The 27526-nt window shown below is 43.8% G+C and overlaps 1 protein-coding gene across 25 annotated transcripts in view; it reads left to right on the top strand.

Moving 5' to 3' along the window:
- The window catches only part of DTNA (dystrobrevin alpha), a 343774-nt gene that overhangs the window by 194982 nt on the left and 121266 nt on the right, over positions 1-27526 (top strand). For 22 of the 25 annotated variants that reach the window (XM_075920737.1, XM_075920736.1, XM_025180859.2 and 19 more), the window contains 2 exons: positions 629-696; positions 14071-14151. In XM_075920737.1, coding sequence (XP_075776852.1) covers positions 629-696; positions 14071-14151 — 149 coding nt within the window. The remainder of the gene's footprint in view (positions 1-628; positions 697-14070; positions 14152-27526) is intronic. The other 3 variants (XM_075920735.1, XM_075920746.1, XM_075920747.1) reach the window with 1 other exon arrangement.

Below are 27526 nucleotides of genomic sequence, written 5' to 3'. Positions count from 1 at the left end.
TGGAGAGACAGACAGACAGATAGATGCACATTTATAAAATATATAATAAGATGAATTGCTTGTGAATAGACTAGTTGTAGAGAATATTTGGTGACTAAATTTAAATAATTTTTTAATGTAAGCCGCTTTTGGATAATTCATAATAAAAAGAGTTTAAATTCAGCTAATAATTTTATTCATTATGAACTAGTTGCTCAACTCAGTTGTTGACTGAAAGATGTATTCTTTTAATAGATTTTTAATCAGCAGCCCCTTAGATCTCTGGTGACTTACTACAAGCACCCGTATGTGTACTATTAGAAATTCAGCTCGAAATATATGCAGTACTAGAGAGCTCCAGAGATGGTTAATAAGATGGTTAATAAGATTACATAGCTTTTCATTTTATGGGCAATGGTTTGAGTCCAACCCTACTTGGTAGAGAGCTATTACACTCAGATTTCTTCTCTCTTTATTTAATTTACCAGTAAGATCCCCTTATTTAGAGCATACTAAATAAGTATGAAAGCAAAGTCTAGGCCACGGAGGATAATATGATGTTTTCCCAAAACAATACCACTGTAGGGCTGGCAAGGGCCGATGTTCAACTTGTAGATATTAAATATCTTCTGGTGACTTTGTCTTCTAGAATGATTGAAGATTGTGGGAAAAGAGGAAATACCATGGCAGAAAGAAGGCAGCTGTTTGCAGAAATGCGTAAGTACTGTGTTTTTTGAGAAATTACTGCTTTATTGCAAAAATGAATCATATACAACATAACATCAGTAAACCTTACTTAATATACTTACTTAAAATAGCTATCCCAAGTGATCAACATCTCATTTTTAAAAATGTGTTTTTACTTTGAGTAAGAAAATGCAGGAGGGTGAATTTAATTACCCCAGTACTGCAGAATAGATCTTTTTCATCCCTGATTTCTGTGATCTTCAAAGCCAGGTTGTTACTTTACCTCTGTTTCAATAATAGCTGATTCATCCAAAAAAGTTAAAATACCAACAGTTCTACAAATATAACACATGGGAGAAGAAAACAATAATCCTCAAAACATTAGTTTTCTAAGGAACAGTTTCAAATCCCAGATATCTCACTAGAGTGTATCCTTTTTATTTTATGATCTAGATGTGTCTTTGCTTTCCACAAATATTATATGAACAATATTTCCCCCAATTCCTAAAAACTCCCTGCTCCCCTTATCTCCCTTGTGAACAATCCATTGTTTCTTTTTTGGAGAGGTATATCCTTGTATAAAGTTTGGGATTTTCATGATTTTACTAAATTTACCTACAGTTTTGGCCAGAATGATCAGAAATATCCCTTAGCTGTGTTACAGACATACTGTAATTTATATCCATGAGCGGCCATACTTCCAAACTAATAAATGTTGACAGAACAATGGAACTTGGTGGGATGACTTGTATGACTGGAGCGCTGTCATGGAAGGGCACAGACCCGTGGTCCCCAACGCGGTGCCCGCTGGCGCCATGGCGCCCGCCGGGGCATTTATGTGCACCCGCCAAGTCTGCATTAGGCACACTCTAATGCAGGGGTGGACTGGCCCGGCGCGACAGAGCCACTGGGCTCCGCACTCCTGCACCGGAGCCAGTAGGGGCGCTGCTGGCACTTACAGCCCTGCCAGAAGACCCCACCGGGCTGAGGGACTCCGACAAGGAGGCTGGCAAGCTGACCCCGGCCGGGGAAGGTATCGGGCCGGGGGAAGGGAAAACGGGCATGGCTGAGAGAGGCGCGAACATGCACTGTCACCCGGGTGGAGCCATGGCTGCACCGGGGGCAAAGTCACTTGTGGCGCACCGTAGGGGGTGGTGCCATGTTGGTGTGGTGTTGCAGCGCCGTTTTTTAAAACGGCCAGCTGTGGCTCGGGGAAGGAGGAGGAAGGAGATGTGCCGAGTGAGGCATGGGGGAGCAGAGCCTGGCTAGAGGCGGGACGGTGGTGAGCGTACCTGGCGGGGCGGTAGTGCTGTGATGGGCTGGGGCTGTGAATGCTGAGCGGCCCAGCTCTAGCACCTGGTCTGGAGCCCAGGCTTCAGGGACTTCTGGGGCTTGACTGCAGCAGACTCCAGACCTGCAAACTGGAAGGTAGAAGGGAGGGGAGGGGAAGAATAGGGGGAAAGGGTGGGAGAGGAAGGGGCTTGTGCTGATGGGAGGGGGGTCAGGTCAGGAGAAGAAAGGGGAAGGCACCAAGGGACAGGGTGGAGGAGATACAAATGCCTGGGGAGGGAGGCAAGTAGAGACAATGAGAAAAAGGGCAGGAGCGGAGGTGTCAGTGGGAGAGGGGACAGAGTGATGCTGGGAGATGAGAGGATAAGGGCATTGGGGCTAGAGTGGGGAGGTGCTGGGAGAAGGCTTGAAAGAAGGGATGGGCATGAGGAAGGCAAGGATGGAGCTAGTCATGTGTGAGGGGACCGGGGCATGAGGGGACCGGGGGCAGAGGGTGGTGAGGGGGTGGGCATCAGGGAAAAAGAGGGCAAAGGGGGCAGAGGCAGTAAGGGAAGGGGGAGGCACCAGGAGGGTGCAGGGGTAAGGGAACTTGCAGGTGCCAGGGGATTCTGGGGGTGAAACAGAAAGACAGACACCTACAGGGGAGAGACCAGCACCAGAGGAGAGAGGCAGGGCAGGTGTGTAGAGGGAGGTGTTAGGGGAGGGGATAAGGAGGGGTAGCTCACATGATCAGATTGGGGCTACTGGAGGAGTGGGCATGGGGGAGAGAAGGGCTGGTGGAGGGGGGCAGGTCTCAGGAAGGCTGAGGGCAGTGAGAAGGGCAGGAGTCAGGACAGCAGAGGAGGAGTTAGTGAGAGGTTGGGGGGCAGCAGGCACCGGGGAGCTGATGGAGCAAGGGGAGGAGACATGGTGGGGATGGGGAATGTGAGATTTAAAGGTGCCATGATTTTTGGGGGGGGGGGTGCTTTTTTTGCTCAACAACATTTGGACATCCCCCCCTTTTTATTAATGCAGAATTTTGTTTAAAAATTACAACATAATTAACATAAAAATTATCCAACTAAATTAAGTTTCTATCAAATTTACCCAATTCACATTTAATATGAAAATAGCAAATTCACATGGTAAGGTGAAAGAGTAATTGCTGAATAATTTAATTAATACCTTTTACATGTAAAATTACCTTTTTTATCTTAGGATTCATATATTAAATATGATGTTTTTCGTATTCTTTAATGTACAAATACAAAATAAGCCTTGAAAAATTGTTGGCGCCCGCCACACTCTTCTGAAAACATGAATGTGCTATTGGCCACACAAAGGTTGGGGACCACTGGCAAAGACTGTTCAGGAAGAACAGGCAGGGGAGAAGAGGAGGAGGAGTTGCACTATACGTAAGAGAGCGCTATGATTGCTCAGAACTCCAGTACATAGAGGGAGAAAAACCTGTTGAGAGTCTATGGGTTAAGTTGAGAAGTGCAAACAACAGCAGTGATTTTGTGGTTGGTGTCTACTACAGGCCACCAAATCAGGTGGATGAGGTGGATGAGGCTTTCTTCGGTCAACTGAGAGAAGCTTCCAGATTGCAGGCCCTGGTTCTCGTGGGGGACTTTAATCACCCTGACATCTGTTGGGAGACCAATACGGCAATCCAGGAAGTTTTTGGAGAATGTTGGTGATTACTTCTTGGTACAAGTGCTGAAGGATCCAACCAGGGGCCGTGCGCAGCTTGACTTTCTGCTCACAAACAGGGAGGAGCTAATAGGGGAAGTAGAGGTGGGTGACAACCTGGGAAGCAGTGACCATGAGATGGTAGATTCCAGGATCCTGACCAAAGGAAGAAAAGAGAGTAGTAAAATACACACATTGAACTTCAGAAAAGCAGACTTTGACTCCCTCAGAGACCTGATGGTATGCTAACATGTAGGGGAAAGGAGCCCAGGAGAACTGGCAGTATTTTAAAGAAGCCTTATTGAAGGCACAGAAAGAGAAGCAAATATGGTAGGAGACCAGATAGGCTTACTGGGGAAATCCTTGGTGAACTTAAGCACAAAAAGGGAGCTTACAAAAAGTGGAATCTTGGACATATGACTAGGGAGGAGTATAAACGTATAGCTTGAGAATGCAGGGGAGTTATCAGGAAGGCGAAAGCTCAATTGGAATTGCAACTTGCAAAGGCTGTGAAGGGTAACAAGAAAGGTTTCTACAGGCACGTTAGCAAGAAGAAGGTGATCAGAGAGGGTATGAGGCCCCTACTGGATGAGGGTGGTAACCTAGTGACAGATGATGTGGGGAAAGCTGAAGTACTTAATACTTTCTTTGCCTCTGTCTTCACGGACAAGGTCTGCTCCCAGACTAATGCGCTAAGTGGTGCAATATGGGATGAAGGTGGACAGCCCATGGTGGGTAAAGAACAGCTTAGGAACTATTTAAAAGCTAAAGGTACATAAATCCATGGGTCCGGACTTAATACATCAGAGGGTACTGAGGGAGTTGGCAAATGTCATTGAGGAGCCTTTGGCCATTATGTTTGAAAAGTTGTGGCAATCAGGAGAGATCCTGGATGATTGGAAAAAGGCAAATGTAGTGCCTATCTTTAAGAAAAGGAAGAAGAACAATCCAGGGAACTATAGGTCGGTCAGTCTTACCTCAGTCCCTGGAAAAATCATGGAGGGGATCCTCAAAGAATCCATTTTGAAGCACTTGGAAGAGGGGAACATGATCGGGAATAGTCAGCATGGATTCATGAAGGGCAAGTCGTGCCTGACCAATCTGATTAGCTTCTCTGATGAGGTAACTGGCTCTATGGATATGGGAAAGTCAGTGGATGTGATATACCTTGACTTTAGCAAGGCTTTTGATACGGTCTACCACAATATTCTTGCCAGCAAGTTAAGGGAATGTGGATTGGATAAATGGATGGTAAAATGGATAGAAAGCTGGCTGGAAGGTCGGGCCCAGTGGGTAGCGATCAACGGCTCAATGTCAGGTTGGCGGTCGGTTTCTAACGGAGTGCCCCAAGGTTCGGTTCTGGGACTGGTTTTGTTCAACATCTTTATTAATGATTTGGATGAGGGGATGGATTGCACCCTCAGCAAGTCTGCGGATGACACTAAGCTAGGGGGAGAGGTAGATAACGCTGAAGGGCAGGGATAGAGTCCAGAGTGACTTAGACATATTGAAGGATTGGGCCACAGGAAATCTGATGAGATTCAACAAGGACAAGTGTAGAGTCCTGCACTTGGGATGGAAGAATCCCAAGCATTGTTACAGGCTGGGGACTGAATGGCTAAATAGCAGTTCTGCAGAAAAGGACCTGGGGATTACAATGGATGAGAAGTGGATATGAGTCAACAATGTGCCCTTGTAGCCAAGAAGGCTAATGGCATATCAGGTTGATTAGGTTGCATTAAGAGGAGCATTGCCTGTGGATCCAGAGATGTGATTATTCCTTTTTATTTGGCTCTGGTGAGGCTACATCTGGAGTATTGTGTCCAGTTCTGCGTCCCCAATTACAGGAAGGATGTGGACTCATTGGAGAGGGTCCAGCAGAGGGCAACCAAAATGATTAGGGGGCTGGAGCATATGACTTATGAGGATAGGCTGAGGGAGTTGGGTCTATTTAGTCTGCAGAAGAGAAGAGTGAAGGGGGATTTGATAGCAGCCTTCAACTTCCTTAAGGGAGGTTCCAAAGAGGATGGAGAAAGGCTGTTCACAGTAGTGATGGATGGCAGAACTAGGAACAACGGTCTCAAGTTGTCCAGGTTGGATATTAGGAAAAACTATTTCACTAGGAGGGTGGTGAAGCACTGGAATGGGTTACCTAGAGAAATAGTGGAATCTCCATCCCTAGTGGTGTTTAAGTCTCTGCTTGACAAAGCCCTGTCTGGGTTGATTTAATTGGGATTGGTCTTCCCTTTGGCAGGGGGCTGGACTTGATGGCCTTCTGAGGTCGCTTCCAGCTCTATGATTCTATGAACTTTGCTAGACTCTTACTAGAGTTTGAAAGAAAAAATATGAAATATCTGACAAATATGCTTGGCAGATTACCTATATTTATGCTGTTTTTCCAGGTTTTGGCTCTTCCATCAAAAAGATACATAGAAAATGGAGAGTTAAATATTAAAATTGGGGTTTTCAAAAATGTTCAGTTATTGTGCCCGGCTCTTGTCCCAGATAGGTTTGGGTTTGTATTTTTAACCATTGTCTTCAGTGGAAGCAGAGTTAAGCCAATGCTGCATGTTTGTTTCTGAGAATCCCTCTTTAAAACAAAAGGAATTTTATATTAGCTCTGCATTTTGAGGGAAATTCTGGAAACCTATAGTTGCGTTGTCTCTTTGAATATCCCATATTCACTGTTGTAGAAAATATATTTGATTCCCTGCTATTATGTAGACATGTGCCAGACTGATTCTGGTATTTGTTGGTGCTGTAGTTGTTTTTAAAGCTCTTCCAAAGGTGTGGCAGGATTTTTCATTTTTGAACTTTTGGGGAAAATATCAAATGGAGGTTAGGACATCTTTAGGGATTAGGACTTGATGATTCAACTTTTAGAAAAGTTTATTTCCTCCTTATTTTATGTGGTTACCCAGTACTGTGATCCTCATGTGACATTGGAGGCAGACTTCAATAGGTCTTTAATAGATCAAGCCCTCAATAAAGTATTGTTCATCTTGACAATGGAGAAATATCTCGCTGTCCAGAAACAGGATGATATTTTTTCAATCAAATACACTTTTAAACAAAACTTTTATTTTGAACCTCATTAAGCATTTATGATCACTTTTGTTACCACTTGTTTCAAGTTTTGTTTTTGCCTTTGCCATACACAAATAGCTATTATACACCGTTTGCTACATATTGAACATAGTGTGTTAATATTTTATTTCCTTATGTATGGTTATTTATTTAATGTTTACCTTTCCTTGATGTTTGCAAAGAAAAAAAGAAAAAACATGCATTTTAAAGAGTAAATAAAGATCAGTGGGACTTGAGAGACAAGTTGGGTGAATTAATATCTGTAACTGGACTAACTTCTGTTGGTGAAAGAGACAAGCTTTCTTATGCAGAACTCTTCTTTAGGTAACTAAAAGAGATTCCTGCATGACAGCATTGATCTTTTTATGATACTCATTGTTATGTGGTAGATGGATTCTGAAGTTCCTCTGTATTTAGTGTTTACACATTACTCCTAAAACAATTGATTATTTTAGTATGGAGGGCACAGCCTTCCAGCTGCCACTTACAATGTTCTGTGAATTAGTGTCCATATCTAGTATTCTCTTATTGGTATTCTGAGGTCAAAATTTTTACTGTTTCTTAAAACTGAAAAGGCACACTAGGGTGTCAAAATAAATGGAATATCAGTAGTTTTAGCTGACATGTTTACATACATCTAGACAGGAATGACCTGATACGTGCACCATAAAATATGAAGAGAACATGTATTCACTTGTGGCTGCCAACATACATTATCCAGTAGACAGAAATTACTGTTACAAAGTATTGGAAACATGAGACAAAGCTTCCAGTTTATTGCTTTATTATCTTTTCAAAGTGCCAACAGTATGAAATGTGATGAGAATTCCCAGAAGGAACAAACTGTAATGCTGCAGCTGATCAAATGGCATGAGAAACTATTTGCAATCATTTAGGCAACTTAGAAACTGAATTTTGATTGCCCCACCCTTGGTCTCTGTTTATTTTTCACAAGTTTATGTGTAAGTAAGATATTGTTTCAACATAAGTTTTTGGAAGGATAAATTTCTGACTGTAGCCAAAATTTGAACTGAGAACACTAGATGGCTACGTCTACACTGGCCCCTTCTTCGGAATAGCCATGCTAATTTAGAACTTTGGAATAGGGAAATGCGTGGGGGATTTAAATATCCCCTGCGGGATTTAAATAAACATGGCCGCCGCTTTTTTTCCGGCTTGGGGAAAAGCCGGAAAAGAGCGTCCAGACTGGCGCGATCCTCCGGAATAAAGCCCTATTCCGGAGGATCTCTTATTCCTACTTTATTCCGGGCTTTATTCTGGAGGATCGCACCAGTCTGGAGGCTCTTTTCCGGCTTTTCCCCAAGCCGGAAAAAAAGCGGCGGCCATGTTTATTTAAATCCCAAATCCCCCGCGCATTTCCCTATTCCAAAGTTCTAAATTAGCATGGCTATTCCGAAGAAGGGGCCAGTGTAGACGTAGCCGATATGTTTGGGACAAAAGCAAGAGTAATAAACTTCCTGCATTGCCTAGTCAATCTGTTCAAAAAATGTTTTCACCCAACTCATAAATATCACTCTGCAAACAGCACAAATGGCAAAATGCCATTAGCCATAAGATTGCTCCACTCTGCTTAATGCCTACAAAATACATGTTGAAGATACTTACTTCTGTACCTGATCCTTTATATCTAGGGTTGCCAGGTGTCCGGTATTCTACCGGACAGTCCGGTTTTTGGGCCCTCTGTCCGGTAAAAAAATCCAGAAAATACCGGACATGTGTATTTCCTGGATTTCTGGCTGGGTGCTGGATGGAAGCCTAACGGGGGTTGAGGGAGTGGCTGGGAGGCGGGGCGCGATTGGTGCTGGGAGCCCTGGCTGCATCTGACGCCTTGGGGAGGAGGAGAAGCCCTATCCCTGCTCCTGAGCGCATGGTGGAGCCGCAGCCGGACTCACTCGCGCTTCTCCGGACCGTGTGCGGGACTGACAGTGCTTCGGGATCTGCACGTGCCCGGGTCAGGCCTGCATTCCCACTTCCCCTCCCCCTGCTTCCCCTGACCCTTCCCGACCAGCTCCGCTGCCCCCGACCCCTTCCCGGCCACCCCTGTTTCCTGCCGGCCGGTTCTTCTCCTCCTGATCTCCCCTGGCCAGCCTCACTGCCCCCGACTCTCCCCCCCCCCCATCTCCTTGGGCCAGCCGTGCTGCCCCCGACCTGCCCCTTCCGGCTGGTCCCCCTCACCCCCATCAAGTGTGTCTGGTATTTTGTCTAAACCTACCTGGTAACCCTATTATATCTCATAAAAGATCTGTACAGGTTGAACATCTTTAGTCCAGCACTTTCTTGTCCAGCAGCAGCCCTGGTCAGGCATGATTTTAGTTAGCTGGATGGCCATTTATTATGGTCGTGGCCAAGTTTCCCACAGTCCCATAAAGTTTGTTTACAGCCGCCAGTCCTAGCTCTCTGTTCTGTGCTGTTACTTTGCGCTAATTCACTCCTAAATGTCTTCTAAGAGCCCAAGGAGTCCTGTAGCACCTTATAGACTAACAGGTGTATTGGAGCATAAGCTTTCGTGGGCAAGGACCCACTTCGTCAGATGCATGTAGTGGAAATTTCCAGAGCAGGAATAAATATGCAGGCCAGGATCAGGCTGGAGATGACCAGGTGGATCCAATCAAGGAGGATGAGGCCCACTTCTAGCAGCTGATCTGGAGGTGTGAATTCCAAGAGAGCAGAAGCTGCTTTTGTAGTTAGCAAGCCATTCACAGTCTTTGTTTAATCCAGAGTTGATTGTGTCAAACTTGCAGATGAACTGTAGCTCAGCAGTTTCTCTTTAAAGTCTGGTCTTGAAGTTTTTTTGCTGCAGGATGGCTACCTTTAGATCTGCTATTGTGTGTCCAGGGAGACTGAAGTGTTCTCCTACAGGTTTTTGTGTATTGCCATTCCTAATATCTGATTTGTGTCCATTTATTCTTTTACTTAGCGACTATCCAGTTTGGCCAATATTTATAGCAGAGGGGTATTGTTGGCACATGATGGCGTATATTACATTGGTAGATGTGTAGGTGAATGAACCAGTGATGGTGTGGCTGATCTGATTAGGTCCTGTGATGGTGTTGCTGATGTAGATATATGGGCAGAGTTGGCACCGAGATTTGTTGTATGGATTGGTTCTTGAGTTAGAGTTACTATGGTGTGGTGTATAGTTGCTGGTGAGAATATGCTTCAGGTTGGCGGGTTATCTGTGGGCGAGGACTGGCCTGCCTCCCAAGGCCTGTGAAAGTGAGGGATCACTGTCCAGGATGGGTTGTAGATCACTGATGATGCATTGGAGAGGTTTTAACTGAGGACTGTAGGTGATGGCCAGTGGTGTTCTGTTGGTTTTTTTCTTGGGCTTGTCCTGCAGCAGGAGGCTTCTGGGTTCACATTTGGCTCTGTTAATCTGTCTCCTCACTTCCTCGTGTGGGTATCGTAGTTTCAAGAATGCTTGTTGAAGATCTTGTAGGTGTTGGTCTCTGTCTGAGGGGCTGGAGCAAATGCGGTTGTACCTCAGTGCTTGGCTGTAACAATGGATCATGTGGTGTGTCCGGGATGAAAGCTGGAGGCATGAAGGTGGTAAGTATAGCGGTCGGTAGGTTTTCGGTATAGGGTGGTGTTTATGTGACCGTCAATTAGTTGCACCGTGATGTCCAGGAAATGGACCTCCCGTGTGGACTGGTCCAGGCTGAGGTTGATGGTGGGGTGGAAGCTGTTGAAATCGTGGTGGAATTCTTCCAGAGTTTCTTTCCCAGGGGTCCAGATGATGAAGATATCATCAGTGTAGCGTAGGTAGAGGAGGGGAGTGAGTAGACGAGAGCTGAGGAAGCGTTGTTCTAGGTCAGCCATAAAAATGTTGGCATATTGTGGGGCCATGCTGGTGCCCATAGTGGTACCACTGGTCTGGAGGTATATATTGTCACCAAATCTGAAATAATTGTGTGTGAGGATAAAGTCACAGAGCTCAGCCACCAGTTGTTCTATGGCATCATCAGGGATACTGCTCCTGACAGCTTGTACTCCACCTATGTGTGGGATGTTTGTGTAGAGAGCCTCTACATCCATCGTGGCTAGGATGGTGTTTTCTGGAAGATCAGTGAATTGTAGTTTTCTCAGGAAATCAGTAACTTCCCGCATCTACACGCAGCAGTGAAACGGGCGTTCGAAATAAAGCCCTAGTTCCAACTACCTGTTAAATCTCATTGCAGGAGGAATAAGTTACTTCGGGCTGGTAAATTTCAAAAATGGCGCCTGGCCAGGAAGATGCAAATCAAGCACGGGATATTTAAATTCTGGGTTTGATTTGCAATTCCAAATGCCTACATTTGCAGCCCTAGTTCGAATTAGGCTGCAAGTGTAGACATACTCCTAAATACTTGTTATAACTTGTAGCCAGACATGAACCCCATCTTGTTCCCCCCCCCCCCCCCCGCCAGAGAGCAAGAGAAAGGCAGTCAGCCTTTGATGCCCTGGGAACGCAGGTGTGCTGCCTGTCCCTGACTCTACCATAAACAGAAACCAGACAGTAAATGGGCTAGCTGACGACCTGGGGCCTCCCGTTGCCCTGATGGCTAGTACCAGTAGTTGACACGCCTGCACTGTCCCAGAAGAGGAATCTTCGCCCATCACATACCAGAGGTGCCCATTGTCTGCATTTTCCCAGGTGTGAATTATGCTTTGCACCCTTTGTGGGAAACTTGGTGTTCAAAGCCATTTTTCCTAATTGGCCACTTGAGACCAGGAAGAAGCCTACGTGACCCAAGGGGTATAAAGAGGGTTTAGTAGCCCACCCCATTTGAGCTCCAATCATCTATACCTGCTGGCAGGTATTGATTGACTCCCGAGGTCTGTGGGACGCCGAACCTCGCCCTACTTCTTCCCGAGGGATTGAGAGAAAGATGCTGGCCACGCCAAGTCTGGAACGCAGGGTGAGAATATATACCTGCTAGGTGTTTATTTTGCATGCATTTAATAAGAGCTCAGAGAACCAAAGGGGTTTCATGGTACCTGTAAGTGACTTATTAGTGTAATTTCTGTCCTGTCCTTTGTAGTGGCTGTGTTATCTGTAACACAGCAGTAGCATTTAACAACTAAGTTTACCCTGTAACAATAAAATAGTAACTGTTTAAGCTTTAACCTGACTCCTTCAGTTGCTGTAACAGAACCAAGCACAATTTAAAAGAACTTCAGCCGGTCATAAGGGACTCACTGCCCTGACCGTCGGCTGACATAACTACAGTGCTCATATTGCACAGTCAATAAATAAACATAATTTCTACAGAATGGTTAAGATTCAGTGCACCAGTAACAATCCAGGACCAGGGTATGATCTTTAATGCCACTTTGGTCCTTTCCCAAAGGCTACTAGGACTTCTCCAGGGCCTTTAACGTAACTTAGGGTACATCTACACTGCGCGGCTATTTTGGGATACTGAACGTATCCCAAAATAGCTACCCCATAGCTACACAAGCCACCTGTTATTTCGAAAAATATTTCAAAATAACGGGGGCCTGCTATTTCGCTATCCTGGTAAACCTTGTTGTACGAGGGATAAGGGATGGCTTGAAATAGCGCGTTATTTTGAAATCTGGCGCTGTGTAGATGTGCCAAATTTCAAAATAAGCTGTTTCGAAATGGATTCAAGATAAGATACTCAATTTGCATAGCTCAGATTACATATCTTATTTTGAGTTTAGGGTGCTGTGTAGATGCATCTTTAGACAGCAATGGAAGCCTAAGCTACGCTCAGGCTTTGTGAACAGTAAATGATGTCATGAGAAAAACCAAAACCTTTCAGTACCTGGTGCTAAGTAGTTCAGAGTACCTTTTGCCAGGGACTGATGGTGTGGACAGCCAATAGTAAAAAGGACAAGGAGAGAATACTGGGAGTGTGGTGAAGGAGAACCTAGTCAATAATGGGGAAGGGGCTGAGAAGAAAGCAGAATCTATTTCTTCTTTTCTGTGGCGATCAGTGCACATTTGAAATTTTGGGTCCAACTAATGCCTGATTCATCCACTTGTTGAGGAACAACCCAAGCATACATACAGTTATAAAGCACAGTGGCAGATCTAATAGTGTGAGTTTCTATCTCAGAGATTGGATTTGTGAAACCGGTGAACAAACAGGACAGTCATATTTTTACTTCACTGCACTCCATTTACAATCTAATTTTGTAATATTTGTATTTTGAAATGAACATGAGTTTAGATTGTTTTTCAAGCAGCTTCATACTGTGTAGCTGTGGTTTAGTATCATAGATGAAATTGCTCAAGTTGATGGGGCAAATTCTCCTCTTTTACATCGGTGCAGCCACATTCAAAACACAAATATCTGTAAATGCCATTGACGCTGTGTTAGTAAAAATTAGTATACCACATGGTGGTAAACCTGTGCGCCACAATTGAGAGTTCTGAATTCTTTATTTCATAACTATCTCTTTAGTGGCAATTCTCTTTGCCTAGATCTTGTATGATGTGTCAGCCTGGGAGAAAATACATTAAACAAGAAAAATCTAGTCATCTGCCTTTGAGTTTTAAAAAATACTATAAACAGTGAACAGTGACTTGATGCTTAAAGACACTACACCAGATTCGTGCCTTCATTCTGAGCCATTTATGACTCCTTGGGTGGCACCCAGGAGCTTTCAGTGGGAGTAGACCTATCTTACCTGGCTCCTACACTGCCTCCTTTCCCATCCCTGGCAAAAGGGAAAAGACATGGACAGGAAGGGCACTGCTGTGCTGCAACTGTTCTCAGATGGCTGGCAGCTGCTTTGGAAACATTGCCAGGTTTGTATATTTAGAGCATACAAGGTCAATGTGTGTATGAACTGACTTCTTGAGTCTCCAACTGCAAAGAAATGAATCTCCGCATCAGTGATGAGTGTGGCCAACTCTTTTGAAGTATATATTTTTTGTCCTAAAAAAAACCCTCCCTTTGATCCACCAGTCTTTAAGTTCAGCTGTTATATTGTTTCTAATTTGGTCTTATTCTGAGCTGGCATGACAGCTGAAGATAGTTGTTGTGAGCTTTGTCATTCAAAATTAAAATTAGAGGGAGAGTTTCTCTGATACAGGAGCTTGGCCAGTTTGTCTTTTGGCCTGAAGCTTGACCAGATTGTTTCTTCAAAGTGACAGAAAGTTTAGGCTTATTCTTTGACTTTCTTCATTGATGTTTTTTTAACATCAGGACGCTCCCTCCCCCAACACTTTAAAAATATTCAACGGCATGTGCTTCTGTGTCCTTTCTCCTATGAGTTTTTTTTTTTACAAGGAAGAAGTACACATGTTTCACTGTACTTGCAGACATTGTGGATTCTACTCTATGGAAATGTCACAGCATATATATCATTCTCTTCCACCAGGGGCTCAAGATCTGGATCGCATCCGTTTATCCACCTACAGAACAGCATGCAAGCTTAGATTTGTACAGAAGAAATGCAACTGTAAGTATGTAATTTGTTAACTGCAAGTACCATCATTAGTTTTACCATGGGAGGAGATTTTTTTTTTCTTCTGGTGAAAAGAAAAAGAGGGATTTATTTTAATGTACAGTTAGGAGACATTAACAAGAACGTCTGAGTATTAAAAGAAATGTAGAATAATTCCATCCTGTTGATTATTCTCAAAGTATTAGGTGTGGTAATATTTCTGTTGAGGGGAAAGGTTCTTTAATGGTTCTTTTAAATGTAATTTCAAAAAAGTTTATGTTAGCAAGGGATAGCAGGGTTGACTCACTGCCGCGGTGCCTCCTACTGATTATGTGGGAATTGGCTCTGTTCATTGGAGTGCAGCGCCATCTGGCCAGTGTCTTGCCTGTCATTCTCTTTGCTCCACTATCTCTACCATCTGAGGCTGGATCAACATCACTCCCTGAACCACAGTATCCTCTTCTGGATTGCCTTCCGGCAGTGCCCATTACTCCATTATTGGTGTCAGCTCTCCTCAGTCTACACCTGCCACGGTGGCCAACTGCAGTCCCAAAGTCTAGCCCCTCACCTCAGGGGAAAGCTGCAGTTTGTAAAGGCCACACTTTAGAGTGGCTAGGTGTGGAGAAAGATCCAGGCCCGCCCACTACTCTGGATCCCAACTCAGGGACCCTCAGACAGCAGCTATCTTCTGCCTTCCTTCTCTCCCCTTGACACTCTTGTTCTCTGGGCCATTTCCCTGTGATCCTTGCACTTTCTTGGCCTTGTATCAAGACGTACAGCATGGCATGTATCAGGCAGGAGCTTCTCTCCAGTTTCTCTCAACCTGCCCAGCCCTGCTCTGCCCAGGGTGCTTCCTTCCTGTGAGCCAGTCCTGCACTCTTATTGGTCAGGACCCTACTGCCCTCTGCTCTGCTGAGCAACTCCTTATAAACAGGGCTGCTCCAGCAAGCTGCCCTTTGATTGGCCCCCTATAAACTTCTCCCTGATTGGAGGGGGTTTGCACAGTCTCCCTCTGGCCTGCCTTAGCCCCCACCCTTGCCACCGTGGGGCAGCCACCCCACTACACAGGGTTATGAAAAATGCCTGGAGCTTTAAAGAGGATTAAAAAAAATCCCACCACTCCATATACATTATGATTTGTTTTGCAGATAGAATTTTTAAGTTTCTCACATGGCCTGTTTACACTGGGTCATTAAAAAATCCCACCGATGTAGCTCCACCAATCGCAACAACAGCTGCTCTAAATGCTTGGACTCCCATAGGAAGAGCTGCAACGGGATGGAATTTTTAAAAGAAATAGACACAACCTATGCAGCTCAGCAGCTTGCTTTTGTGTTAAGCTTGTGAATATTTGTGTTGAAGAAAATCTGCAGCTTTTGGCCCACAATATTGGGAAAAAGCCAATCTGAAAGGCTTTTTTTTGTTTTTGTTTTAAAGGAGTATCTGTAGAATACTCAGGAGGACCACAGGGTTTGGTCCATGTCACAAGTAGGCTGTCAAGTACAGTTTCCTACAGCTACAGTAATTCAGCCATATCTCAGACGTGTTCCTTTCAGAAGGAAACATACCATATATCTAATGTGTTCGTGTTTCCTTTTTTTATTTTTTTGATATGTCAGAGGATGGAATTTTCACTTAATTTCCACGATAACTGCACACACTGATCTTGAGTGACAACTACAAAAATCTAATTGAGTTGATAGCTACTGCAAAGTAATAACACTAATTGTGATAACTGTGTCCACGTCAAATGGAAAAGTTCAAGGATATAATCTCATCATATGGAAGACTGGATGGCTATAGGTATTGGTAATAGAACACAGAACCACATTTAGCATTTATGAACTATGTAGTGTTTGTGTGACACCTCTCAATCACTAGTATGAACAAAGTCAGTTAGTGATTAAAAATCAATACCACTGGATTGTTCTTCAGTAGCCTGTATGAAACGAGTATGTTGTCTTATTTCTGCACACCATTATACAACACCATGACTAGCTCCCTTTTTGGCCTCAGCAGGAAGGAAAAAGACTGAATGACAATAAAAACAGAAATACACTTGTGCCCGAAGTGGGTGAATGAAGAAATAGTCCTGAGGCACTGTGATAGGACATTATGTAGAATATCTACACTGTAATTTAGCAAAATTGTATAAGTGTACCAAAGATTCAAAAATTCAGGTCTCTAGGGCTATCAGTCTAGCAGTATGTATAAGCACTAAGCGCACTTCTAAAGATCATGTGTGGAAAAGTCTTAGGGAGGAGACCACTATTATTCTCTTGTGGTACACTTCATGGATGATATAATGACCAAAATGCTATCTAGCTAGGAACAGTAACACAGGAACAAAGGTCATATGGTGTATTAAATTTTATTTTTATTTGATGTTTACTGGAGAGTGAATGAGTAGGATCAGAGGTCTGAGACAGAAGATCGCTGTTCACCTAGGGTATGTCTAGACTACAGGCTTCTGTCGACAGAAGTTTTGTCGACAGATACTGTCGACAAAACTTCTGTCGACAAAGAGCATCTAGACTACATTGAGTTCTGTCGACAAAGCAAGCTGCTTTGTCGACATGGTAGTGTAGACGCAAAGGACAGTTTACATTCAATAACACCTTCTGTCGACAGAAACTCTGTCGACAGAAGGTGTTATGCCTCGTAAAATGAGGTTTACCAGCGTCGACAAAACTGCTGAGTTCTGTCGACATAACGTTATGTCGACGTTATGTCGACAGAACTCAGCGGTAGTGTAGACGCAGGTATAGTTTTGTCGACAAAACTCCACTTTTGTCGACAAAACTCTGTAGTCTAGACACACCCCTATTTACACCAGAATGTTAATGCGGTTTTTACATGTGAACACCTTGCTACAGTGGAATGCTCAAATTCCACGTGAAATTAGCATTGATGTGGAAATCGGTCAGGTGTTCTTGTGAACTCCAAGTATCACTTTTGCAAGAATTAACAGCTGTATACATGTCTAAACCAAAAACCTCCTCACCTCCCCAGTTCAACAGGCTTGATCCAAAACCCACAGTAGTAGCATAAAGGAGGGTAATGATTTGTTTAAGTAATTGTGTCATTTAAAAGCCCTCCCTCATATTTGTACCAAGATCCCAATGTAATTTAGCTCTAGACACAGGCATAAAACTATAAAAATGTTACCTTCAGAATGAAGGTCTGTGTGAAACCATTTCCTTCTCAAACGCTTCAGAAATAATTATTGTTGCTTTGAAATGGTTGAACTGTGCATCTTTCCCCCTGTCGAAATAGTTTGCCTCTCTTTTTCCTGAACTTTTACACTACTAGAGTGTGCTGTGATTGCTGGGGGGAGTTAGTTAATTTTCCTGAAACATTTGTAAACTCTGAACAAAGACCATCCAAAATGGAATATCAAGACATTACAAGACTATACAAAGTGATGGTTCCGAAGTGGTTAATAATACAGTCATTTTTGCTAACATTAGCAATTCTTTTCCCCCCATTGAAATTGCTGTTGAGTATGTGCTGAGCAGTAGTCAATTCAGGAGATAAAAGTGAAATAGGTGGAAATGGTTCAGCTATATCTGAACTGCTTCCTTTAAGAGTGGCTATAAAAAGAAAAACTCTGCTCCCAGCTTTTAGCAACCCTTGTCACTCAAGCCATCTCTCTTCTTTCAGCTGTGTACTTCTGCCCTGCCCCTGAATCAGCTGCTCTCTCAGACCAGACTAGGCTTGTCATTGAAAAGAAGAGTGTGTGTATTTAAAGGGCTCTTTTCAAAGAACTAATTTAATAAAGTGCAGGGAGCTGCTGTCAGCTGCAGGCTCAGGGTGTCTGAGGAGCAAAGCAGTGCTTCTCTGGATACTAGAGAGGGCCAAAAACTGTGTGATGTCCCTAAAGAGTGGCAATTGAGAGCTATGTTAGTATATTACTTGGCATAGCTCCTGTCTTTATTGCAGGTAGGCCCTGCATTATAAAAAGAACAAAACAACAACAAAAAACCCCACACAAACTAGTTAGTCCATCTGCAAAAGAAAAAAAAAACTCAAGTGCTTAACAAAATATTTTGTATTAAACTGAAGGACTTCAGGTTTGGGCTTTAGTGCTCTGGAGAGGTGAATTGATTCTCTGTGTGGGGAAAGGGGTCTTAAGCTGAGAAGGACTTGCTGCTGATCATGTGGGCCAACATCCAAAAAGCACTAAACTGCAATTTTGAAGGCCTAAGTCCAAAATGTAGTTCTTTAAAACCCCTACTCAGCTGCCACCTAATCCTATAGTAGGCACCTCTGTTCTCTAGGCACCCATGTTTCTGCCAGTGGGCAGAACAAAACTGACTAAGGCCTGACGATGCCAAGCTGGCACCTCACTCTTGGCTGGATTCCCAGATAAAGTGTTCCCATGCCTCTGTTACTTATGATGCCTGCAGAGCCATGGTGGTCCTAAACGGGCACAAGCTGGGACTCCTCAGTCCTGGCTCACATCAGTTCCAGCAGCCCTTGGTTGCAGTAGCCAGGGCAAGCCATAGACGGTGGCTGCTTTGCAGCAGCCTCTCCTACCTCTGCATACCCCTGCTGCTACCTTTGATAGAGGCAGCACCGTGGAGATGGTGCTGGGGGGAATCAGATTTTCTGCCTGATATAGAGGCGGTGGGTTGGGGGTAGTGAGTAGTCGAGTACTCAACTACTCGCTTACATCCCTAAGCCAGACTACTCCCCTATGATGAGGGAGACTCAGGTTCAAATCTTCACTGTTTGATGTCAACTTGGGATTTTAACTTCAGTTTCTGACCTCACCGCTGTCTGCTGTAATCACTGGGGTTTAGGGCAGTGGTTTTCAAGCTTTTTTGCTCATGACCCAGTTGAAGAGAATTGTTGATGCCTGTGATCCAATATAATTACATCTTTCGACGAGAGTGTGGTCTCTGGGGTGGACGCAGGGATGAAAGGTATAAGGTATAGGAGTGGATTCCAGATTTGAGGGTGTGAGCTGGGGCAGTGGATTGGGGTGCAGGCTTACCTTCAGCAGCTCCTAGTCAGTGGTGCAGTGTGGGTGCTAAGATAGGCTTCCTGCCTGTCCTGGCATGACATGCATGCTACACCCTGGAAACAGCCAGCAACAGGTCCAACTCCTAGTCATAGGGCCACAAGTGGCTCTGAACACTGCTCTCACCTCCAAACACCATCTTGGTTCCTGGCCAATAGCAGTTCACAGAGCCCTGTTCCCCACCCCATCCCATCTAGGAACCAGACCTGCTACTGGGGGGCTAGGACAGGCAGGAAGCCTGCTTTGGCATCCTCACTGGTCACCTGGTGGCCCAGTGTCTGACATTCCATGACCCAACACTGTGTCACAACCTATACTTTGAAAATCACTGGTTAAGGGTACTCTGGCTGCTTTTTTTTTTTTTTTTAGTTGCTCTTGTATCTTGTGACACATGAGGCAACCCAATGTTTCTGTCTCCATCAGTCTACTGCCACATTTCTTGCTCCATTATAGTTTGTTTCCATGACAGCAACATCCTTTTCAAAGCCTGTTTTAAAGTTACACACTGTCCTCCTCTTTTCCATCTTCCTACAAGTGGTACCCAGTAAAGGACCTGTCTAGTAATAGTCTTTTGACGTCCATACAACATGGCCAAATCGCTTCAGCCTTCTTGCTCGAGTCATTGTCTGTACAGTCCATTGGCCAGTCTTTTATAATCAGAGGCTACGCATGTGCAGTTGTGCCCCCTTTCCCACAAGATTGGCTTACCTGGGCAGAGGGAGAGGTGTCCCCTTCTCCTGCTGTGTCTGCCTCCTGGCATACTTGACTCCTGTCTCTGGCAACCAGGCTGTGGGGCCAGAGAGGATGGGACCAGTCACTTCTCATACCAGCTGCGGGGACGCTGCTCTGTGCAGCATAATTTGCCTGAGAAAGAGTCTGGCTGGGGAGGTGGTGGAGGCCACCTGCTCTCTGCCAGGGCTCAGCTGCCAAAGGCAGACTGAGTGACCCAGAGTCCCCATTCCTTACTCCTTCCTAATCCCCCAGCATATTTCTGGTTCACTCAGCCTCTGTCCCCACCTCCAGGCTCTCTCAGGCAGCTGCTGCACTTCACAGAGCAGCAACCCAGCATGGCTGGTTTCCGCTGCATGAGAAGCGGCACCATCCCACTCCATGCTCAGACCTGGCTGTCAGAGAAAGTGGCCAGATGTGCTGGAGGGAGAAAGACGGAGCCCCACTTTGCTGCCCACAGGTAACATGGGATGAGAAGCCCCTGCCCTGCATTTGGCCCAGTGGCCCCAGGCTGAGCGCAGGAGCAGTCATACGTCCTCCCCTTTAGATTGAGCCCCAAAGGTATGTGGAGGCATGTCACAGGGCCAGCTCACCACCAGGGCACCTCCTACTGGACACTCTGGGAATTAGCTTCTTAGTGCTGGAGCGCCCCCTTCTGGCTGGTGTCTCCCCATGTCTCTGCACTCTGGGGTCCTCTCCCTCTGGGAATCCCCAGCCCCCTATGCCCTCCTTAGCTCAGTGATCCACTGCCAGCCCCTTACCTCAGGGGAAAACTGAAGTCTGAAATGGCCACTCACCATTGACAAGGACAACCTGCTGTCTTTGCCTACCCTGGCTGATTCTCTGCAGCAGCCTGGGAGCTTGCCTGGCCAGAGCTTCCTCAACTCTGCCTGCCTTTCCCCAGTTCTGCTCTAACTACAGCTCTAGTATTCTCAGGCCTTGTCTCAAGCCCTGCAGCCTGGGAGTGAGGTCGGGCCAGAGCTCCCGAGCACTGCCTTGTCTCAGGAAGCTTCCAGTGTCCCTGGCAGCCAGGTCCCTTCTGCTCCCCAGCCAGAGCAACAGTGTGTCTATTTCCACCTCTCCAGGAGCCCTAATTTGTACATTCCTAAGCTGGGCCCTAATTGGCTCATACTGGCCACAGCTGCTGGCTCCACAGCTCCAGTCCTCTCCCAGGGCTGGGTTTTAACCCTTTAAAGGCCAGTATCAGGCAGATGCCCCATCACAAGGCACAAGTCATCCAAGTATGTAACACATCAACATTAGTTACTTTCTCCCACCAACAGATGCCAGCTATTCTCCATAAGTATCTCTGATGTAGTGCGTTATGTTGCCTGTTGGGGGCTTCTAGCATTTGCCAACTCTCAGAAACATATGAGAGTGTTGGTAACTGAATAACATTGTATAACTTGATCTTGCGTTTCCTTATTTTTCAAAATATTTGCCAGTCTCGAAAAAGCTCTGCTTGCCTTCCCAGAATCTTGTTTCTGTCTCCTTATGGAGTTGTCCATCAGCACTGATGTGCTTCCATGATATACAGAGACTTAACTGTGCTGTGTCCTTCGCTATCACTCACATACACACCATTGTTGTTGACTGCTCTTTCAACAAGGAGGACTTGTGGAGTTTTTTTTGTCTTTTTCTTAATCCTGCTTTGGCAGCTTCACATTTAACATTGATATTTATCTTTTTCTTGACATCATCCTAGCAATTTCATCTGCAAAGTCAAGATCTTGAAGTTTTCCTCAATTTCACCTGACTCCTGCATCTTCCTTTGTTGTTGCTCTTTGCGTCGTATAATCTATCACAATATGGAAAAGAAGGGATGATAACATTTAACCCTGTTGTAATCTAGTGATGTTATTAAATAAATCGTTCTCTCCACTTTCTGTTTTTGCACATAATGTTGAGCCTATTACAGCATCTTGACAAGTGACACCGTCTGTCTAGGAAGCTCATATTGTAAGATCTTCCATAGTGTTTATGAATGTATTGAAAACCTTTGGTGAAATCCACTAGGCTAGCCCTTTCTCAATCAAACATCTCAGGGTAAAGATGTAGTATACAGTAATGGAGTTCATATTTGACCTGGAAGAAAACAGAAAGCCAGTGCAGAAACATGAGCAAGGTATTACATATTCACAGCAGTCTACATCATTCAAAAGGTCCTTTGCAACTTATGGGTGGGGTTAAAATAAGTACAGCTCACTACCTGAGTGAAGAGTGGAGATAGCAAAAGTGTGGGTAAATATTGTGAGATCAGCAATCTCTTGGCCAGCTGCAGAATGCGGAAGCTTTTGTGGACATTTGCTGCTATGGAAGAATCTATGAGCAATGGGGTATTCATATGGACTCCAGACAGATTTGTGAAAGGCAGGTAAACATCCTCAAAAGATAGCAAAGACAGTACTCCACACAGTCCACTAAATGGCTCCCCACTGCTATATCAGGATCATTTCTGCCTTATCAAGGTTGATTTGTAGCTAGTATTTTAGCCATAGCTTGTTGTGTCTAGAAGAGTGTTGACACCTCCTAAATTGGGGAGGACAGGTGACTAGCCACTTCTGCCTAATGTATGGCACATTGTCCAGCACTGAAATTGACTGGGAGTACCCATAAATTGTCTTTTGTTTACAAAGATATTTGAGTATCAAACTAGAGTGTTTGTTTTTAGTGTTTGTTTTTGTTGCATGTATTAAAAAGGAATTTGTTTAAACAGAAAAGTGCTCTGAGATGAAATATCATGCTCACTTTCCCTCTGAGTTACAGAGGCAGCAGCAGTGGAATGTAACATATTGTAATGAAAAACCATTATGCAATTAAACATTACTGAGCAACACAGGACTGTACAGCTGGCAAGCTGCTGCCGTCCTTGATGGATTTTGCTCAGCATGTTGAGAGATTATTCCATGATTGCAGAAAAAGCAAATGCTGCTGATTTCCCTAGATCAGAATAGACCGTTGGCAGTTGATAGCCTGATTATTGTAATATGGGGTTTAATTAAAGTAGACAAATAGGGAGCTCATTTCTCTGATGCTTTTAAATCCAACACCTTGGGGATTCATAGTTTTGTGTTTCCCTTTTATTTTCTTCTCTGTAAAAGATATTTTCCTTTGTCTGCTCTGAAGCATAGTACAACTGTTTTCATATGGATGGAGCTGCTGCCCATGATTGTGATGGTGACCTTGCTAATTTCCATGATAACTCCCTTATACCTCTTTTGTCCTCCTTCCCCCGAGTTCAGAAAGTTACCTTGGAGTGGCATATAGTCAAATCAGCTTGTTTTCAGCCCTCTTTTGCTCAGGCCTGCCATTTTAAGTTTGGTTTACATTAGGCTAATAACTCACCCTCCTAATGTAGAATAATTCCATTTCTGGGCCTGCAAAATAATTGCCTGTAAATATATTAATTCAGATATGCCATGATTCTCAGTCTGGCATTATAGCAAACCATGCTCCACTTGATATTATCACGCCAGTAATGACAATTAACAATTTGGGTCTAATACTATGAGATGGTGTTTGTGCAAGTCAGGCTTGCTGTGTAATGTGTAGTTATCCATAACTCTTAAATGTCTTTCACTTTACTTCTGATGTTACCTGCATTCCACACAAATTTGGTTTCCTCCTTATTCATAAAATCATAAAATATTAGAACTGGAAGGGACCTCTAGAGGTCATCAAGTCCAGTCCCCTGCCCTTGCAGCAGGACCAGATATGATCTAGATCATCCCTGATAAATGTCTTTCTAACCTGCTCTTAAATATCTCCAGTGATGGAGATTCCACAACCTCCCTAGGCGATTTATTTCAGTGTTATTGTTCTGGATAAAAATACTTACCATTGAAATAAAGCAGCAAGAAACTATTATTATGGATATATGCATATACAAGAAATGAATCCTACAGCATTTCTGTATAAATAATATTTCATGTCCCTTTTTATGCAACGCTGTCATATATCGTATCCCAGTATTGCATCCCTATGAGCCATGGCAGGTTGAGCATAATTGCAGCAGGCTTCTGGGCAGCCTGTGACGGGATCCTCCTCCATCAACAGCGAGAACTCCAGGGCAATCAATCTTATGCCTGACTCCTACTAACAACAACAAAAGCTTTCTCTTTGGACTAATCACTTAATTTTTTTTAAATAAACCCCAAGGATCAGGAAAGACCTCTGGCTGCCGCAGGGTCGTACTCCTTCGGTAAGAGACATCTATACCCAAAGAAAAATTAAACTGTGACTATTCACTGTAGTGCCCATGAGAAACCCAAAAGGTCTAACTTGGAATGTGAAACTTTAGGAATTCCAGTCTGACAGAGAAGCCAACCCAAACTCTTTGTTTGCTTTACTGAGTGCATGTGGTATACTTAAGTCATATTTTCAAACCTTTTTCTGTAACCATGTTAGCTAGCAATGTTAGAGGTTGTTTTTTAAGAAAACCCCACATTCGCACATATTGACATGACACCGAGAGATGAGGTTTTATGAAGAATTTGAAATATTATGAGACCCATGATAAAATTGTAAGAGCGGGCATCTGTGAAGTTCTAAACTATTCACGATTTAGTGGTTTCATGTGCTCATTTGTTTTTTTCAGCTATTTAGTCAGGGACCTAATGCTGCATAAGACAGCCTAGTACATTGTGGGTTTCTAAGCTTTTGCAGTGGGTGTACGGGGACAAAGGAGTATATAGATTGTACAGATGCTCTAGTTTTTTAATCAAAATTTCATGAGGATTTATTTAATCATATTCACTGCAACCAAATGCTTCATGGAGATTTAAATCTGTAAGTTATTCACTGGCAGCACAATATCCTGATACTGTTCCAAAGTGTCTTAAAAATCTGTCTTTTTAAAAGTTCATAAATATGGATATGTATGATAGAGCATAACAGCTGGTGAGTAATGTACATTTGAAATTCTTACAGAGTAGGTGCCACTTGGAGCTCACCATTTATCCATAGTTACCAAACAATGGAACAGGAAAAAACTGTAGAGTATCAGGTGCAACTGTGGGTAAATGTTGATTGTTTTCTTTTAATGGCCACCATTGCAGCTGTCAGACCTCAGGAATAGAGATGTTCTGCCTACCTGATTATTGGGTTCATTTTATCCCTCAAAAGGAGGTGTGAAAATGAAATATAAATCATCAAAAGGTTGATTTGTTTAGGGACTGATTTTCAGAGGTATTGACCACTCACCAATTCAGTTAACTTCAATGGTAGCTGAGCATGACCAGGACCTCTGAAAATCAGGTCTTAAATAGTGTCTTGGTGAGCTGACCTGATTAAGAGTGCCTCAGGTCAGGCTTGATATGACTCCTTGTTAGAAAATAGTTTGCCGTCTGCTGAGACGGTCGAGCAGGATGCTACTTGTGCCTCTTTTTGTGATGTAGGAACGAAAATAGGACAATCAGATCATTTCCTGAACTGAGGTCTCTGAACAGCTGTCATGTGACCTGGCATGATTGGAAGTAGATACCCATAAATAAAAGGTTCAATATATCCCATTGCCAAGCATTACCTTTCAATCCCCTTAAAGCGGGGGAAGGAGAACCTTTTTTGGGTGAAGGGCTGCTGACTCATAGAAAAATCAGTTCGGGCAGGAGGCAGCGGAGGCTGAAGTGCCAGTGTGGGCTCCCCAGTGCTGGGGAGGGGAGGAGCCCTGAGCCTCAGGGGATGAGCCCAGGCAAGCCAGGGACCACATCTGGCCTCTGGGCCTTAGGTTTCCCACTCCTGCCTTAAAAATACTCAGCAAAGAGGGGTGGAATTATTCCTATTATTATTTTTTCTGTAGTATTTTTTTAAAAATCAAAGACTAAAGACAGCATTAAAGTACACACACCCTCAGCCTGTGATGTTCATTTTAACAACAGTTCTGAGTTCTCTGCAACCCTCCCTCTGCACCTTTGCTCACTGTTCATCCCTTCAGTCTCTTGATTCCATGCACTTCTGCTTCAGTCATGTTCTTTCCTTCACACTTAACTCCTTGTTGTCAGTCCTGTGCCTAACAGTCTATTGCACTCTAGCATAAACTTGGTTCTCCCCTTGCATCTTTTTTCTCTATTCTTGCTTCTCTGCTGTCAAACATCTCTGGGGAATGTCTAAGAACCATATGGACTTCCTCCCTTCTACATGAATTATTACCTCCTTCGGGCCCACCATCTTTCTGTCCAAAGGTCATGGCTTCTCTCTGGCCCCCCTATAACCCACAAAGACCCTTCTCTTGATTCTTTCCTTGAACCCTCACCACTTCATTCCCTTCTGCCTTTTCTGCCCAGTAACTTTTTATGTAAAACAGACATGAAGGAATCTGACTTGGAATGTGCCCCCTCTGAGCAATTATTTGCCTTTGTTTTTTAAAGCTGGTTTGTGTTCCAGGCTCTGGGCCCTGACTTCATATCCTGCAATAGCCCCCTTCTTTATACAGAGGGCATTCTGCATACTTTCACAAGAGAGACTTTCTCATCTAAGCATTACTCATTTTGTTTTGAAAGAGTTTCATAAAAAATAGGTTAACATACTATTCATGTCCTGGTTTATATGCACGGTATAGGTAATTGAAAGATAATGATCATTAACTTCACACTGTTGGGCCTATGAGTTGCAGATGGTATTATTTTTTTATGAGTTTTCAGATTTTGCATACTCCCTATACCTGATATACCAAGAAATAATAGGGCTACTGAAAGATAAAATATCGGCCTTAATAATAATTTCCTGACTAGTGTAGGTATTACGCATCATTGTATACTCAGGACTTGAGGACTTTTTAGGAATCTACACGATGAATATTAAATTTCCCACTGTTGATAACCAAAACAGCTTTTCATTCTTTATTAGGTGTAGTGACTTTACTGTTAATATTTTGCACAGATCAGGCTGTACACCAAAGTCGTAAGGCCAGATGAATAGATTCTACGGTCAGAAGGAATCATTATGATAATCTAGTCTAACCTCTTGTGTATAGGGTTGACAACCCTCTAGGATTGGCGTGGAGTCTCCCAGAATCAGCACCCAGTGACTATAGAAAGCAATTCTGGAGATGTTTAATAGGATATTTTGTGTAGTTGATGGATTTCCACTCCATAGTGGAATTTCCAGGATATTTTAAGAAAATGACATTGTCATGTTGGGAAAAAAAAATCTCCCGGGATAGCTTGAGTCCGAATTGCCCACCCTACCTGTGTAGCACAGGCCATAGAACCTCCTCAAAATTCTTCCTAAAACATAATTTTGAAGAAAAAAACCCTAGCCAGTCTTGATTTTAAAATTGTCACTGATGATGAGTCCATTGTGACCTTGGGTAAAAATGTTCCAATGGTTAATTCCTCTCATCATTAAAAATGTACACCTAATTTCCACTCTGAATTTGTGTAGATTCAACTTGTAAGTTTTGGATCATTTTACACCTTTCTCTGCTAGACTGAATGGCCTATGATTTAAATATTTGTTCCCCAGGTAGATGCTTATGGACTGTAATCAAGTTGCTCCTTAGCCAGCTCTTTGTTATGTTAAATACATTGAATTATTTGAGTTTATCTCTGCATGGAATGTTTCGCAACCCTTTAATCACTCTCGTGGTTCTTCTCTGAACCCTCTCCAATTTATCAACGTTCTTCTTAAATTGTGGAC

Source organism: Pelodiscus sinensis, chromosome 2 (assembly GCF_049634645.1).
Source record: "Pelodiscus sinensis isolate JC-2024 chromosome 2, ASM4963464v1, whole genome shotgun sequence".
In the NCBI taxonomy this organism is placed as follows: Eukaryota; Metazoa; Chordata; order Testudines; family Trionychidae; genus Pelodiscus; species Pelodiscus sinensis.
Note: the sequence above shows the minus strand (reverse complement) of the source record. Positions and strands in the feature narration are given on the sequence as shown.